This window comes from Schistosoma haematobium, chromosome 1 (genome assembly GCF_000699445.3).
Source record: "Schistosoma haematobium chromosome 1, whole genome shotgun sequence".
In the NCBI taxonomy this organism is placed as follows: domain Eukaryota; kingdom Metazoa; phylum Platyhelminthes; class Trematoda; order Strigeidida; family Schistosomatidae; genus Schistosoma; species Schistosoma haematobium.
In genome coordinates this window covers 8914401-8932631 of record NC_067196.1, presented here as the reverse complement: position 1 = coordinate 8932631, position 18231 = coordinate 8914401, and the positions used below count along the sequence as shown (strand labels likewise).

Here is an 18231-nt window from a genome sequence, read left to right as displayed (position 1 = left end):
TGTTGATATTCAAGACTAAAAATTTATCAATATCTGTTGACATTTATACACCCTAAGCAGATTTTTAGTAGCTTCATACCTGTTGAACAAATTGAGAGATTATCTGGGCTCAGTATCTCAGTGAAAAACCCATTGAATATGTAAAGTCAAGAGTACTGGGTTCAAGTTCTGATACAAACATCAACACTGGGATGCAGACACATCTAGATGATGAAAATTTTCAAATAGGAAAGAAAACCCCACATGTTTTGGATTCGAATCCCAGTCATATACAAAAAATATTAGATTATTACTACTATCGATTGGGAAAATTTCCATTGCTTAGTTACCATGAGCAAGTTTCGTTTTTTAATAAAAGGAAAAGGTTTGATTATTGATTTGTATACAAAATCATTTAGTTGATAAGTAAACATAGATTTAATGAAAAAAGGTCTATAAAATATTCCCTACTATTTTATTAATTAGGGGGGGGGTTTACAAATTTCAGTCATAGGTGTATCAAGGAGTTTATCTACAAGTCTATTATAAAAATATATATATCTCCTTCAAATCCACCATTCTTTCCCTTGAACTTCTGGTTGACCAGTACGGCCATATTGTATAGCCATATCAGCAGTTTTCATACGTGATGCACCTTTCGCTTCTCTTGTTCTATAATCACCTTGTTCAAAAGTGAAATGACGACAGAATAACACTAAAATAATGACTGATAATATTAAGATGACACCGGATACCACTAAAATAAAACAAAATAGAAAAGAGTTGTGTTTTAAAATTAGGAAATTTAGAGATAGAGAAGATGAAATATTTAATAATTTTGTCAATTAAAAAAAGAAAAAATATTTCGATTAATATCATGAATGGATTGATGTTAGATCACCATTGAAAACCTGGAGACATTGGATGGCCGTATCATCCTAGTATAGGACTCCTCGGCAGTGCGTATTCACGATCTCGCACGCGGGATTCGAACCCAGGACATCTGGCCTCATACGCGAAGGCTCAAACTCTAGACCATTGAGCTGGCACTCAACGGCGTTAATGTGCACTGCTGAAGAGTCCTGTTCGAGGATGAAACAACTGTTCAGTGTTAACAGTTTTTCAATGATAGCCTAATATCAATCGATTCATGATCTCAATCAAAAACTTAACAATCTTCATAACCTCATATTAAAAATTAATATTCTTCAAAATAATTAACATTTTAATTAATATTTTGGATATGGCTAGTTTAGTGTAGTATATCAATCACCAGATACGTTTATTTGTATTCCAATCAAAAAGTAGAGTGGTATAAAAGGTTTTCTTTATTTATTAGAATCTAGTTAATACATAAGACTGAAACAATTCATATTCTAAATGTTATGAATTGAACTTTCGGTTTATGCGAAGTGTCAAAGCTTTATAGCATTTTCAAATGTACTTGGAGACATCTTCAATTCGATATCTTTTGCTCCTTTTTGAAGAGATTACGACATCAATTAGAACCGACGAACGGAATGAAGTCAGCAACATAACAACTGGACAAACTAACCTATTTCACTGTGTCCCAGTCCTGTGAATTAGAGGGAGAAGATTAGATTTAACCGAGAGAAAGGTATGTCCTACAAGCAGCCAGAAGCACGAACAACAGGTACACAACTTAAGTATATATATACAATATAAAAATGCTCTTGGATAACATCACAAAATAGTGTAATTAGAATGGGAAACGAACCGATGACATTTAAGGCCTTTCCAAGTGAAATTCAAATTTCTAGAATAAAATTACAAAAATAAGACGTTTACAAAATGATTTCTGGAGATCAAGCATTTCCAATATACAGAAAATTGATAGATAAGTTTTTATATATCAACATAACCCACGCGATGTCGATTCACCTGGGCTAGTGATCACACTACTACTTGATCGATAGAATTCGATTAGCACCAAGAAGGACTTGATATACATGACATTGGTCACTACCTAGTGACCAGTCAATTGTAAATATATCTAAGTTCTACAGAAGGTTAGTTGCAGCACGGGTAGCTCAGTGATAACATCTTTGACTGTGAAGCTGAATGACATGGGATCACATTCGATATGGTGCATCAGCTCTCTGAAAATTATAGGCAAATCTTATGGACGAATGGCTAATAGCGCTAAACCTTGATTCAAGGTTCCCTGTCGACTACATTTAATCACCATTGTACAAGGTTTTTTTTACATAAACTGTACTTATACTGCCTAGGCTATGTTATACACGATAATGCTGAGGTTGTTCTTCACTTTTCTAATGTTCACTAAATATGTTGCATCAAGCATTCTTAATTATTTCTCCGTTTATTAAGTGAGTGAGTGCTACAAATTACAGTAAAATTTTATAAACGCTTTATTTTATATGTCTAGAATTATCCGAAACCATCTTTTATGAACATATGCCAGGATAACGAAACCCAATAACTTGAATTAAAAACACAAATACCTTCAACATTAGGAAATGAAATGTAATATTCCATAAGAGCTACACTCTAATTTTTCAAGAATCGTCAGATGAATAAATACAAAACAGGACAGGGTTACTGGATACAACACAGTGAACATAATAAACGTTAAAGACAGTCCCAAGTCAGGGTAGTATAAGAATAGATTGACAAGTAGTTGAGGATGACCAGGCTCAGAAATTGTATACATTTATTGAGTTACTGATTATTATATACAGAATTATTCCGCAAGATCCTAGATTCTATGTTCGACAAGCACCCCTTCAATGTTACCGCCGACTGTATTTATATCAGTCGAACAGAAAGGAGAGCATATCTCAGGTTTTCTGAACATGCTCCAAAAATTCTCAGAACAAGAGAAAGAAAGACTCTAAATAGTGCAATCACCAAACATCTCCTTGATACAAGGCATCGGGTAGATAGATACATTGCAATCCTACAAGATGATTAGTAAGCAGTCAAACTCCAGTCTTCTGAAGTTTGTTGAAGCCGCTGTCATCAAGCGTCAAAAACCTAACCTATGTGTTCAAAAGGAGACGGTTGTTAATCTTTCCTTGCCTTGGTGATAAATATTCCATCGCTGCATTTTAAATTTTTTTTCTTTCTCTTTGAACTCATTTCTGCATTTATTACATCATTGAGTTATAGTTCAACTATCTTCCAAATTATTAATCTTGTTTTATCAACTGAGCTCTACTCACTATATTCCTATCAATGTTTACTCATTATGTAGTCACTTGTTTCTAGCCCTTTGAACTGTTGTCACAATCAATGTTGTAGAATGTTCTTTCACATAAGGTATATATTTACAATATCCAGTCTATTAAATTTATTTACACCCTTGCTATACTATACTGATGTGTCTTCCATATAACTTCCAACGAAACCCTCTCATGTATGTAATTTAAACCCATTATGTACTTTTAATTTTAAATATCACAGGTTGTAAACAGCTGACGAGAACCTACGAAATAAGAATGGATTCGTGCTATTCTGCTAGAATCATTGATCTTGCTCTTTCCAACATGATAAAGGGAACTATGTGTATGATATGACATTTCAATGAGTATAGAAATGATCAATTTCTAACTTTGATGAATTGATTCTGACATAACTAAGAACATGAACTGATTATAATTAACCTTTTTAAACAGTTGACATCATGAGTCAATTGAAGCTAGACTACCATGAAAAACCTGGAAGCACTGGACGGTGGGGTCGTGGATGAGCACTGCCGCGGAGTCCCAACAACAGGACGAAACGGCCGTCCAGTGCTTCCAGGTTTTCCATGGTGGTCTAGCTTCAATTGACTCATGATCTCAACTGTTTAAAATTACTACAATCTCCACAAAACCCCTTCTGATACAAATTAACCTTTTATTGATTAAATAATCAGAAATACTTCATGCGAATGATGGTTATGAATAAAGATTATATGATACAATACAAGTCATTCTATATATATATATATATAAAAAGTTATCCTTGTATCATTGTAAAACAGGCTTAAATTTGGTTACACTTCAATCAGCTTGATAGAGAGTTTAGAAAATCTGAATCACTACTACCTTACCTGTACAAACTTGTTATTAACCAGTGAGTTGTATAAATAATTAATAAACTAATTATATAATCCAACAGCTAATGTACAAACTCTAAGAATGATAACTAAAATCATTAAAAACAAGCCAGCTTTAACTATTAACCTAGTTGAGGTCCTTATGGAAACTGTTATCAGTGGTTGGAAATGTTAGTCACGATGGTGACCTCTTAATCTTCATACATATCCTTTTTTTCTTATCCTTTCTAATCAATTTTTAGTTTTCTTCATTACTATTGCTAATAAACCATTTAGATTCCTTCTCTATTTATCTTGTAAGTTTCATGTTGTTGGGTTAATGTGATATGGCAACTTGAACTAATGTACATCTATCCCAAGTTTCATATTGATTATGATTAACCGTCAGAAATCACGCAAGAAATATTAATCATATGATATTTGAATTGAATATATACAATAAAATAAATTACCTCCAGCAATAATTCGTTTCTCTCGTTCTGCATCATCTGTTATTTCTGGGAATGTAATATTTGTTGGAATAGCTGGTGATGGACGTATTTCAACAGGTTCTTCTTCTGGTAATATTTCAATGAAACCGCATAAATCTTCACGAACAGAATCTAAAATTATTAGGAATAATAAGCATTTATTATTTATGTTAACACATAGATATTGGTACAAGGAGGCACCAAATACATATGCGCCACACAAATCTCATTCGATATGTGTGAGGGCTGTGATGCTGCCCGGGTGCCCAAACCGAAACAGGTGGTTTTCTTAGGGGGCTACACTCGGAGCCTTCGACATGAAGGCCTGATCCACAAGGCAGTGGAGCATCGTCAGGAGATGCAGTCCCATGGTAGCCGGTGACCAACGGTTGGTTCACACGCCATTTGTTCCCGCAGGATACTGGAGCCCATGTGCACCATTGGTTTGGAATCCGGTTAAAGCGTCGGACATTCGCTTTTCGTCCTCTCATTTTTGTAAACAACACCCCCGCCACAGGAAGGCAGTGAGTAAGACTTCCCTGGCAGGGGTTATATATGCGTGACCATGTGAGAGCATTTGGAGAGGGAGAGCGGACTCTCTCCACTCTCGGCCGTACCAGGACATTTGGGGGCATTATTCATTATTATTTAATATTGATTTTTTTGATTGAGATCATGAACATCACTGATGCCGGCTCAGTGGTCGAGTAGGTTAAGCGTTCGCATTCGAGACTGAAGGCCCTGGGTTCGAATCCCGCGAGCGGGATAGTAGATGCGCACTGCTGAGGAGTCCCACAACACGACGAAACCGCCGTCCATTGCTTTCAGGTTTCCAACGGTGGTCTACCACCAATCGATTCATGACCTCAGTCAAAAACTTCATCTCCACAACCCCTATACTGATGACCTGTGGTCTATTGGTTAAAATAATGAGTGACCAAAACGATTAGATTCAGTGATCTTTATGATTAGAAAAGAAAAATCTTAATTTACAAAGTGACTTTACAATGAAGTATTCAAAGCATTATACCCTTAACTAGATAATTATTATCAAGTTGTATAAAGATCGAAGCATGAAAACTATTCATGTATGGATTACATGATCTGTAATTTGAAGTATTAGAACTATTCGAAATTAAGGAAGGAAAAAGAAAAGAACAGGAGAATAAACTACAAAATAAGTACAACAAGAAATACAATTCTCATTGTAAATTTATAAGATGATTAACTGAATGTAGTACCTTAATCATGTTGAAATGATAGATTAAATCATCGTTGAACTATGTCACAAAATATCTCAATTGATTGATCACTGGGTGATGATCAATGTCATGCGTGTCAAGTCCTTATTTAGTGCAAATCGAATGCTATAGACCATGTTGCAATGTGGCCACCACAGACACAGGATCGAATCCGCCAGGGAGCACTAGCTCCCTCAAGATTACAGGTACACCTTGCTGACGAGTGCCAAGTAGCACGAAACCCGGGTCCAGGTTTTCCTGTTGACTGCCTCCAACCGCCATCTAGTCACAAAATATCTATAATTGGAATTATTAACCATTTGTTTCTAACTCAATAATCTATGGGTAATGCAACTGTTATCAGATCTGACAGTTCTAGTTAAAACCCCTAAGCAGATAGTAGATGCATATTGTTATGAACTATGATAACATTACAGAATATCTGAGACGTGATATTTGGTTTTTACCAATACTCCAATTGAGGTCAATCTGTGACGAAACCCATTTAAAGATTATAATTATATTTCTAATTAGAATAGATATTATCAGACACTAATTAAGTCCTTATAGTGGAATTTTCAAATCATAAAGTATGTGAAAATTCTATACATTTAAATGAGTTAGAATTGTTGAGGATGTTATATCCCCCAAAACTCACATGGTAAATACCATATTTTTTTAATTTTATTTTAAAAATTTGGATTTCTTGTTTTCGCGCCAAGAGCGCTCATTTTTACTTTCATATCATATTTCCCACTTTGGAGGATCTAGAACGCTTATTGGTTTGTTGTATCTTTTAGTATGATATTTTTTAACGCATCCCAACGATATTTTTTGCTGTATATATACACGCTTACACTGTGCTTGTTGTTGTTATTCGTACTTCTGTCTGCTTGTGGAATATATTTCCCTCTTTTGAACTTGGACTAATGGTCTTTGGTCACAGAGTCTTTGTTCCGTTCTGAGACTAGATGAACTCGTAATCGCTTCAAACATAGCAAGAATATATATATATATATATATATATATATATATATATATATATATATATATATATATATATATAGCCCCCAAATGCCCTGGTACGGCCGAGGGTGAGAAGAGTCAGTTCTCCATTTCGGAATGCTCTCACATAGCCACGTTCATACAGCCACTGACAGGGAAGTCCTGTTCATTGCTTTCTTGTGGCATTACTGTTATTTACGAAATTGAGAGGACGGAAAGCGAATGTTTGCCACTTTAACTGGGTTGGTGGATATGGAGGATCCACTTAGGGGAGTTGGAAAACCGTCATTCCAAACCACTAGTGCACATGGGATCCAAGATCCTGAAGGATGTTAAACACTGCATTTGATCTGTTTCTAATCGTGATACATACATTCTAAGCCCTCTAGATCAATATTATTACATAATCTCAAGATTATAGAAAAATTAAATAGTGGCTAGTAGTAGAATTCAAGACGCATATCTCTTCCTAATCAAGATTTGTTCAATAAACAAGTTACTACATCTTAGAGGATAACATTTTGACATTTGAAACAAAAATTCTTTGATTTAAATTTCAATGTGAACTATATTGTAGTACAAGTAAATCTAGTTAATATGTCATAGATTAAAAAGAAGTTGAAGAAACTGCAAGAAATTCAAGAACAATAGTACGATAGCATGCTGGCACAGCGGTCTAGTGGTTAAGCGTACGTGCCCGAGACTGATAGGTCCTGGGTTCAAATCTCGTGAGGTGGGTTCGTGGATGCGCACTGCTGAGGAGTCTCATGCTAGGATAAAACGGCCGTCCAGTCCTTCCAGGCTTTCCATGGTGGTTTAGCTTCAGTTGATTCATGAATTCAATTATTAAATCAATAGAAATGTTTTTTTTCTTTTTAATTTAATGCTCAAAGTAACCCAACCTGCACTTCATGTGCATTATATGTATTCTTAGTAAGAAGAAAAATTGATCCATAATGATGTCACACATATTGATTATAGATGAAATGAAGTTCAATCATACACTTTGTTGAGACTTGATACGTAATAATATTTTTTTCATTATTTCGTCATATGACCCTAATATTCATGATGTTGTTTATATGCTACTTTTGATTATTCAGTAGTTTAAATAGTAGAGATAAAATGAAGTTGAAAACTTGTATACTAAAACGTAAATCAATTAAATACCTGCTGGTAACATTACAACCGATGCATTTCTTGGTTCTTCATAGATTAAATGTAATGGGAATATATTGTTCCATTGTGCAGCATAAATACATCCATCAAAACCATCAGCTGGTTGCATTGTATCATTTCGACCCATATATAATACATATGGATCATCTAATCGAACATCAGCTGTCGGTGATAAAAGATTACTGAAATCTTCTACCACTTCATTATAATCATCGACCTTTAAAAGAATAAAAGAAAACAAAGAGAAAACAAATCTAGTTAGTAAATTACTCCAAATCAATCTTTATTGATTCATATATGAGTGGCATAAATAAATTCCAACTTGAGTGTAGTCATCTCATCAACAGATGGAAAGTTTACTTCCTCAGAAAACTTACTCTCATCACAATTTATACAAACCTCTTATCAATTATTTATGAGTACCAAGCTAGTTGTAGATATAGGATAATCCATTATTTAATGTAACGAATTAAATTACCTAGTGATTAAAGTCAAGATCTATTAGGAAATGGGTTCGTTTGTAGGCATTAAGCTTTCTCATACAAATAGTCCTTTGTTGAATATTAATAGATAATAAGAAGTTGATTTTTACTAAAATTAAACTGCTATAAGGAGTACGGACTCCATTTATCTTAATACATTCGCTAAGTTCAAAGTTGTGTTTCTCAAGGGTCAAACTCTATAATGTCTAACCAAAGACGTAAATGACTAATAACAAAATATTATAAGGATTGTTAACACAGCTTTTATTTAAGCTAACAGCTAAATAAACAGTTGGTTTTCACCAATGCTTGCGACTTGATACAATATTGGGGGACATATACCAATATGAAACTGACCGATTGCAGTCCTAAATATCAATGAGAAAACTAAAAAAAAACCAACGCCAAGTTAGTGGCTATCGGGATTCAGTAGCAAAGTGGATAACACGATGGTGTTTGAAGCGAACGGTACAGGGTTTGAATCCCTGAACGAACACCAGTTCTGGGATACAAGTACATCCATCTGACAAGTCCTGAATCCCACTGTTAACCATCATCCATCTCTGTTTGTAATGTTTGTGATTTGAGACAATATCGAGGCGATCCCCCCATTTACCAATAAGAGACTAACCAATTGCAATCTTAAACATCAATGGGAAGGTTCAAACAAACAATACAAAAATAAATTAAATTTTCACTACTATTTTTTTGACAAGGGGATAATACTCAACTATTTATTAGTCTAACTGGGATTTTTATCATTTTCATTTAATCACTTTTATAAATCAATCCATTTTCTGATTAAGCTTCTCTCCTTATAATATTTAAACGTTTACAACAAACCTATTTATTATTTAAATGATCTAATTACAGCTATCGAACCTAATCGGAATTCATTGACTTCAGATAATGAATAACTGCTGACCAGCAACAGAAAACAAGTTGTCGTTACACGTATTTCTGTGCTGTAGACTATAGTACTGAATTTTAAAACCTAAATAAAAATATTTTAAGCAAAGATGGATAGTGGCTAGCAGTGGAATCCAGGATGCGCGTTTCATCCTATTTGAGAATCGTCAGCTGGATGTATCTGCATCTCATAGTTTATGTTCAACTCCAGGACTAAAACCCAGTACCATTCGCTTCAAACACCATCGCGTTATCCACTAAGCTACTGAGTCCTAAATTCCACTGTTAGCCACTATCCATCTTTGCTTAAAAAGCTTGTAACTTAAGGCTATATCGAGGCAACCCGTACTGGATGCACATATACCAACATGAGACTGATCAATTGCAGTCCTAAATAACAATGGGAAGATACAAGTAACACAACACCAAATGAATCTAAATAAAAATAATCACCTCATACAATCGGTTTTTCACATACACATTAAATTATCAGATACAATATTCAACCTCTTTAAGGTTGAACAATCCTTCGTTAAAAATAGCTATAAAAGATACTACCATACATTGCTTTATTATGATTATGTAAATATGAAGTGAACCGTGGAAAAGAACACTAAAACTAACACTCATTTTTTCTAAGGAAGCATTAGTTAGTTAATAGTCTATGCAGAATAAGAGTGTCGCTTGATCCGATCGGTTTCAGGAATTATAGGCCATATAAAGCTTTGTAAAAATCTACATCCATACAAAACATACAAATATTTGGTATGTGTCCTTTGTTCAAATGGGTCATTATAAATGATCTTGTACAAAACTTTTGGTGCACCAGGAAATATGATAACTATTGGACGGATGTAAAGAATTTCTTAAACACCACATACTTCGCTGGGCAATTTTGTTTGGTGTAAGGGTAAGCTGGGCTTAACCAAAACATGGCACCAGTATATGAAGTTCTTCGCAATTTAACTGAGCTATTTAACAGATGTGGGCTGCCTAGTAGGAATCCGTTTGATTTTCACAACCATTGATTATAGGCTTTGAATGATATGGCTCAAAATCGTGTGCAATAGCACAGGTGCATCCATCATTTTTCTCCCTTCTCCAGATTCACAGCTATTGAATTTCTTATGATCTTTCACTTCACTAGTGTATATTTTTTTGAATTGTACATTCGGCGCCTAAACTTATCTATTATCACTCATACTTTTACTACCTCTATAATTCTGTAATTTGTCTTGACAAATTCATCTCGTTGTGCCAATAGTGTATATGAACTCAAACCGATGTACATACATACAAGGTTGTACGTTGTATAGACTGAATTACTGACTACTGAGAAGTCCCACACTAAGACGAAACGTCCGTCCAGATTTTCCGTTTTTTTTCACTAGTTCGTAATTTAAATGTAATAAAGGATGTTATCGAGTTTTTTGTAAGATAAGTAAAACCTTGATCTGTTATCCACTTTTCGTCTTTTTCTCTGCAATGTTAAGATCTCAATGTTCTTCTGCCTCAAGTATCATCCAGTGCAGTTATAACAATTTCACACTGAATATATATTACTGAAGAAACGATTATTATTACTATTATTGTTATTATGTAATGATAGATAAGAAATACCTTCAAATGCCATTTAGTGCCTAAATCCGTCCTCCATGCGTATACCATATGATGTTGATCATTTGTTAAGTCTACATCATAGTTTGTTGTCACCTCGTATCGTTTAAAGCCAATATCGAATTCTATTGTAATTCCACCATTATTATTTACTTTCACGATAATATAATTGCTTTCTCCTTCTCCTCTCATTTCCATTAGTATACCACGTTTTGATTTTGTTTTGAAACCAACTTGGATATATTCTTCTACCGTTCCTAAACGATCTTTTGGTCTGTCCAAGAAAATTTTCACCATTGGACCACTGTTAAATGTACCGCCAATTTCTAAACGTTGTAAATACACACATATATAAGTTATACTACTTAATACATTTTAAGTAAGTGAAGTACGATTGAAAAAATATGAATCGGATGACATTATTACTTAAGTCATTGATAATTAGTTAATTTCGATACAAATAAATTTTATGGTACATAGTCTTTAGGAAGCGTGAAAGCTTTGTATCAAAGGCGCACAGAATGATTTAGCTTACACTTTGTTCAGTTCCTAAGGACAGGAAAGAAACAATCAAAAGATTTTCTCAGATTCCCCGTCGAATGATTACGCATTATTTATTGCTATACTCCTTGAAATATTGAGTCATTAACACAGAGGACTGATAACAACGATTTTCACCACCCATGGCATATAACTAGTCAAGTCCATTATAACTGGGAGAATGTGAAACTTATGGAGCTTATTTTAGTTCCAACTTACAATACATTATTAAATAAGCAGGTACTTATCAGAAAATACTGGGTATCTTTGAGAAAAAATCACCTACCTTACATGATAGTTTCAGATGCGCTTGTGTCAGGTTGAATGACTTAATTTAAAAATCTTACGAGAATTGTTTCTTGGATAACTCGAGTTGAACTATTGAGAGATATTATGCTTAAGAACATATAATAGGTTATCAGTGTTAAATACTTAAATCGATAACTCGAGATGTCAAAGACAGCTTATTTGGAGAGGCTGTGTAAGTGATTAATAATGTTATGAGCTGATTATCTCCAGAAACTTTAGCAGATCAACTATTCCCTTCTTGTAAGATTTAATACGTATCAAATTCTACCAGAAATGTTATGCATCGGATTTGACTTCATTGGGAAGCAGGAACACTTGATTCTTGAAAAAATCAGTCTTTATATTTAATTTCTATTTGGTCTAAGCTGGTCTTTAAATCGATGAGAGAAGTCTGATTGTTTAATTTTGCTTGAAAAGTTTTGTATAAAACACCAACTACTTAAATATTTTTAAGTAACGTAATATAATGCAGACAAAATAACAAAGCAATTATACTATTGGATTTGAGCTTACGTCGTCCACATATAAATCCACGGTATGGAGTCAAACCACATTCACAAAAATAATGTGAATAATATTCAACACATTCACCCCTATTCAAACAGGGATTTGAAGCACATTTTGGTTTACATCCAGCACTTAATCCATAAGTGTATACACCACGTTCAACTAAACCCCGCATATCTTGTACAACACCATTAATTAATAAATTTGATAAGCAACCAACATAACCATCAGTAAAAGCCTTTTATATATAAAAATAAATTCAAAAAAATGATAAAGTATGTGAATGCTTACATAATTTGTTACAATTATGAATGATACTTGAAAAAGTACTATAGTGTAACCAGAATGCTAACTAACCGCTTAATATTCCAAACCGTATGTAACTGTGAGAAAGAGATGTGTGTCTTCATAGTGAGGGGATGTTTAAACTTTGAAAAATCACACTGAATAAATAATAAATCCAAGCTTTGAACGTAAGGAGTTGAGCAATATAGTTAGTTTGAAGTTAGCAACTCAGACAGACACACTTCACTTAATCATTTGAAGTTTATTTGGTTGTTTATGACTGAAACCATGAATAGTGTGCCTAAAATAAATCCATTTTGCTTAGTTGAATTACTTGAAGTATATGGTTCTTGGTGAAATAGATTGACTGGAAGTGATAATGGTTAATCGGACAATGTTGTTGCTTTAACAAGATATGTTAACAATTTTCATAGGTAAAAGCTTTCTGACTAGATAATTGGGCTTTTCAATAAGAATTTCCTCGGAAGTCACTCAGAACCAAATACTGTATAATATATGCTATATATTTCATGTTGAAGGGCTTTTAACTGCACAAATATTCAATAAACTGTACAAATAGCCACATGTATTATTGAAGCTACGCTCATTTTTTATCAGGGAAAGGTAAACTTACTGGTGAATAATACAAAATCGGCTTGTAAGAAATTCTCGTTTCATCTACATTTATGACCCGTAAAAGATGAGACTCAGGATTCATGAGATTTACGACTAATACAACTAAGTTGAAATCCAAGTGATTTAGACTTAAAATCAGATACTTTAGAAAGATTATTTATTAACATAAGTAGTTAACTGTCTCACTCTCAACATGAGTAATTACCTGTCATGATTTTTTTAAAACAGAACTTCAAGAATGCATCTCGATGCAAGTGATTATTAGTTTCGCAGTATTGTTCTGGATGTAGTACCCAGCAGTTCTGAAAATGTAGTTGAATGCAAATAAGGAGTCTTAAGACTAGAACGAAATAGTTCTTTATTGGTATGAAATTTTAAATAGATCTCCAGGTGATGTCAGTTCATGATGAGAACTGACTTCCAATCAAGCGTTCTACACAAACCCACTACCTTGATTCTAATTAAGTTTAATAATTTCATTGTTTTTACGAAAAATGTTCAATTTTTATGAATAAATTACTGTTTTACAACAAGTTTCACTGTAATTAATATACTAATAAACAGTTTATTCTTCTATAATCAGTAAACATATTTGAGTTTCAATTGATATCATGAATGGATGAATGAATGTTAAACCACCACTGAAAACCTGGAAGCATTGGACGGCCGTTTCGTCCTAGTACGAGACTCCTCGGAAGTGCGCATCCAGTGGAGTACGACCGTGTCCGTTGTGAAGCAGTTATTCACTGAAGACGACGGTGGACGGTCGAGCAATATCGCGGATTGGTTGAAGTTAGACATTAACACCGTTGGATGTCGACTCAGTGGTCTAGATGTTAAGTATTCGCGAGTAAGACCGAAGGTATTGGGTTCCAGTCCCGAGTGTGAGATCGTAGATGTGCATTGCTGAGGAGTCCCATATTAGGACGAAACGTCCATTCAGTGCTTCCAGGTTTTCAATGGTGGTCTAATATTCATCCTTTCATGATATCAACCTAAACTCAACAATCCCCACAACCCCATACTAATAAACGTACTTGAGTTGTACCAACATACAAAGGTTGATCAAAATCAAAACCACTAAATGAACGTTCTGATGATTCAATAATAACAGCTGGCTCTTGTGTATCTACGATTAGACGTGTTTCTTTACGATTACGTTCAAAACGTACAACATGCCAACGATTATCATTAAGCCAATGTGCTGTTGATACTTCTGTTAATTGTATTCCATTGCCAACATTAAAAGCAACACGTAATGAATTTCCATCTAAAATATGATTGATTTAAAAGGAAATAAAGCATTAAAAATTTGATAAAATACTTTAATAATAATGTTATATCTAGAGCATAGTTTCTTGATACACCGCGTACAACTTGAGCACTCGAACGCTAGAACCGCCCAAGTCGCAAATGTGAAGACAGAAGACGAGTGAGAAGTAATGTTATTCCAAAACATTATCAAATATGGTACAAAACGTTTAGGTATTTATAGTTTTTAGTAAAAACAAAATCCTCATTATAGTCCTCCAATCGGCATACAGGGGGGTTATTAGCACTTGTCCAGTAGGGAAGTTACACGTAGAGATTCTGGAATATTCTTCCAAAAGATGGTTGGATGGATTATCTCCAGCTCTTTCCGAACTTCTTAGAGCTATCTCAAGTTCACCCATGGGTCATCCTCACAAACAATAATGAAATTTGAATAGAAAATCTCTTGGTAGTCAAATGTTATGATGTTAGGTATATGACAAAACTTTATTGTTAACCAGGATTTTGTGATCAATTTTTACGATGATTAGAAATATCAACCTCCTATAATTTGACTTTGAAATCATCGACAGAGTCATACTGCAGTGTGTACTACTGATGTTGACAGATATAAGTAGTATGTGTCATCAATCGAAAGTGAAATGCCTGGTGGCAGAAGGTTAAGAAGATCGAACAAAAGAGAACGAGAACAGAGAATGATTCGTGTGGAAACGAAATAACAATGATGTCCGAGATGATTGATTGACATTTTGCAAATGAAGTATTTACTGTATAGTTCAAAGATATTATCTGACGTAAAGTTTAAATGTATTTTGGTGAACTTCTACTTGAAGTTTGTGCTGGTGATGTCGTTCAGAAGAACGATGAAAGCTCCATAAACAAACCATCCAGCTCATAGAACAAAACTCCACCAAAATCATCCACTTGAGCTACAAATCTTCTCCACTGTTTCAAATGTATTTTGGAATACTGAAACAAAATGATGTTTAAACTACCTTAAGATAAGTAAATCTGAGAAATAGACACCTAAATTGAACAGTATTGGTGTGATATTTAAACTTATGGGGGGGGGTAGATAGAAATGTTTTACATATCATTAGGTTATAAATAAAAAGCATGGATAATGAGTAATAGTGATTATACGAATCTTCAACTGGATATACTTGTATTTTTGACAATGATTACGCTGGAACTTGAACTCAGTACCCATAGATTAGGAAGTGTGTTATTCATCAGTCTTTCAAGTTATGATACGAACCACTTGTTCAAATTTCAAGATGTAGATGATATCGGGAGGAATATTAGTGTTGAGGTCCATATGCATTCAATTGAAAACTTTGAAACAGAATAAAATGTATTTCCTCGATTATACTATGATTCAATATTGACAATATAACGATCTTCTAAACTTTAGTCATTAATTCATGAAGTGAATGAATAAAAGAGATTGAAATATATAACAATGAAGGTAGAAATTTAATTGTATCTGTTATGTTCGTTAAGCTTGAATGCTACTACTGATTCGGCTTATTCGGAACGGAACGAATGATCAAGGATTCAGAGACTCGATAGGCTAACTCGATCAAGAAGTCTTGCTAAGACGTAGAAGTGTATTCTACAGGCAACCAGCAGATACTAGGTCAATCAGGCACACAAATCAAGCGTATTTATACAAATATTTATAATCGATATTGTCATGGCAACATTTTTTAAACATTAATCAATAAATTCATCAATCGACTACCATTCAAATATTTAATCGATAAGTTCGTCAATTGACTGCTATTTAAACATTTAATCGATTAGTTCATCAATTGACTGTCATTCAAATATTTAACATTTAATCGATAAGATAAAATTACAAAATATGAGTTTTGGGGATCTATTGTCTCCAACAGTATCTATGTATACTTACTTCGAATACGAACTTCAAAGAATTGTTTTGATGCACGTCCATTATTTTGCATAATTACAGCATCTGTTATAGTTGTTCTAAATATAAATGACATATCAAATGCAAATTCTGAATATAATGGTGGTAATTCAAGATTTGCATCCAATTTACGAAATGTTACTGTATTATCAAATAATATATCACCATAACAACGTAATGGTCCGACTCGATAAATTGCACGTTTATCATCATTAATTCCACCAGTATCACCAAATCGAACTTCCATTACAGGTAAATGATCCTGAAAAAAATGAATAGAATTGGTGTTTGGGATTGTAATTGATCGGTTGTGTTTTTTTGGTGTTTCTACACCCTGTGCGGATTTCCTCATTACAACCATTAAATCACAAGTATTTTCAGCAAAAATACCAAACAATATTGGAAAGATCCAAACAACCTATATACATGGATTAAAATTCATTCAGTTGCACACGTCAGTAGCTATATGGACTCGGTAGCATAGTGGATAACGCAATAACGATTAAAGCAAACGGTAATGGATTCGAGTTTCAAGGCGACTATCAACTCAGATGTAGGTACATCCAGCTTACGAGTCCCTAAAAGGATGAAACACGTGTCGTGGATGCGGACTGCTGAGCAGTCCCACAATAGAACGAAACGGTGATCCAGTGCTTCCAGGTTTTCTATGGTGGTCTAGTTCCAATTGACTCATGATCTCAACTATTAAAATATAAAATAACCTTGAAACTTTAGGTCTTGTGGCAAAATCATAATTATTTAATCATTAGATTGATAGGCAAAACTTCAGAGTTTTCGAATACAACTTTAATACTCTTGACTTATTTGATTTCCCACTTCAATATATTCATTGGATTTTTGGTGAGACTATAAATTTCTGATGACCTCTGAGCGACTCTGAAGTGACCTTAAGAATTGACACCTACTAATTGGGGTTAAATGAAGGTTATAAACTTGTGTGAAGAACTAGAATTATGATTTATGGCCATTAAGCCACATGGATGAATGGATTTCGCGCCAAAATCCAAGACTTGTTATCTTACATCTGATTGGTTCGTCCATAAATTATAGTCTCACCGACTTTTTTTAAATAGATTAATTACTTACTTTGAATTGTAATAATCCTGTATCAACTAATGGTGGAGTTGCTGAACCGTCACTGTCACAATTGCATGTCAGTGAATCTCCTGTACAGGTACCTTCAACACCACATGCACATTTCTGTAAGCCAGGGACACCACCACCCCAGTAAAATTGTGGTCTACCATCTTGACTAACCCACCATCCCCAAGCACGATTCTCATAAGTTGTTCCACCTAAGAAACAATGTTGTTTTATTTTGTTTTAACAACAAAATGCGTATCAATATATATATAAACATGTTGTTCAAAAGGTATATGTATATACTGGTGATGTTAGAAATAAGTGACCGATTACAGTTAAACAATGATTATCAGTATGGGGTTAGGAAGATTATTAAGTTATTGATTGAGATCTTGAACCGATTGATGTCAGACCACCATTGAAAGCCTGAAATCACTGGACGGCTGTTTCGTCCTATTGTGGGACACTTCATCAGTGCGCATCCACGATCCCGCTCACGAGATTCGAACCCAGGGCCCTCAATTTCGTACGCAAACGCTTAACCTACTGGACCACTGAGCCGGTATCCAACGGTTTTAACGTCTAACCTCAACCAATACAAGAAATTAGGCAACCACCTTCCATTGTACTGAGGTAGATACCTGTCTCTACCCGACGCGGATTAAACAGTTATATTCTG

General features: G+C 34.3%; 1 protein-coding gene across 1 annotated transcript in view; it reads right to left on the bottom strand.

The window, feature by feature from the left end:
* Window positions 1-242: 242 nt before the first annotated feature.
* The window catches only part of MS3_00001896 (uncharacterized protein), a 45475-nt gene continuing 27486 nt past the window's right edge, over window positions 243-18231 (bottom strand). Inside the window, exons 12-19 of the mRNA XM_051209399.1 lie at window positions 17556-17764; window positions 16431-16710; window positions 14281-14513; window positions 12329-12560; window positions 10970-11292; window positions 7950-8175; window positions 4516-4665; window positions 243-736 (exon numbers count right to left, since the gene is read on the bottom strand). Coding sequence (XP_051073064.1) covers window positions 546-736; window positions 4516-4665; window positions 7950-8175; window positions 10970-11292; window positions 12329-12560; window positions 14281-14513; window positions 16431-16710; window positions 17556-17764 — 1844 coding nt within the window. The 3' untranslated portion in view covers window positions 243-545. The remainder of the gene's footprint in view (window positions 737-4515; window positions 4666-7949; window positions 8176-10969; window positions 11293-12328; window positions 12561-14280; window positions 14514-16430; window positions 16711-17555; window positions 17765-18231) is intronic.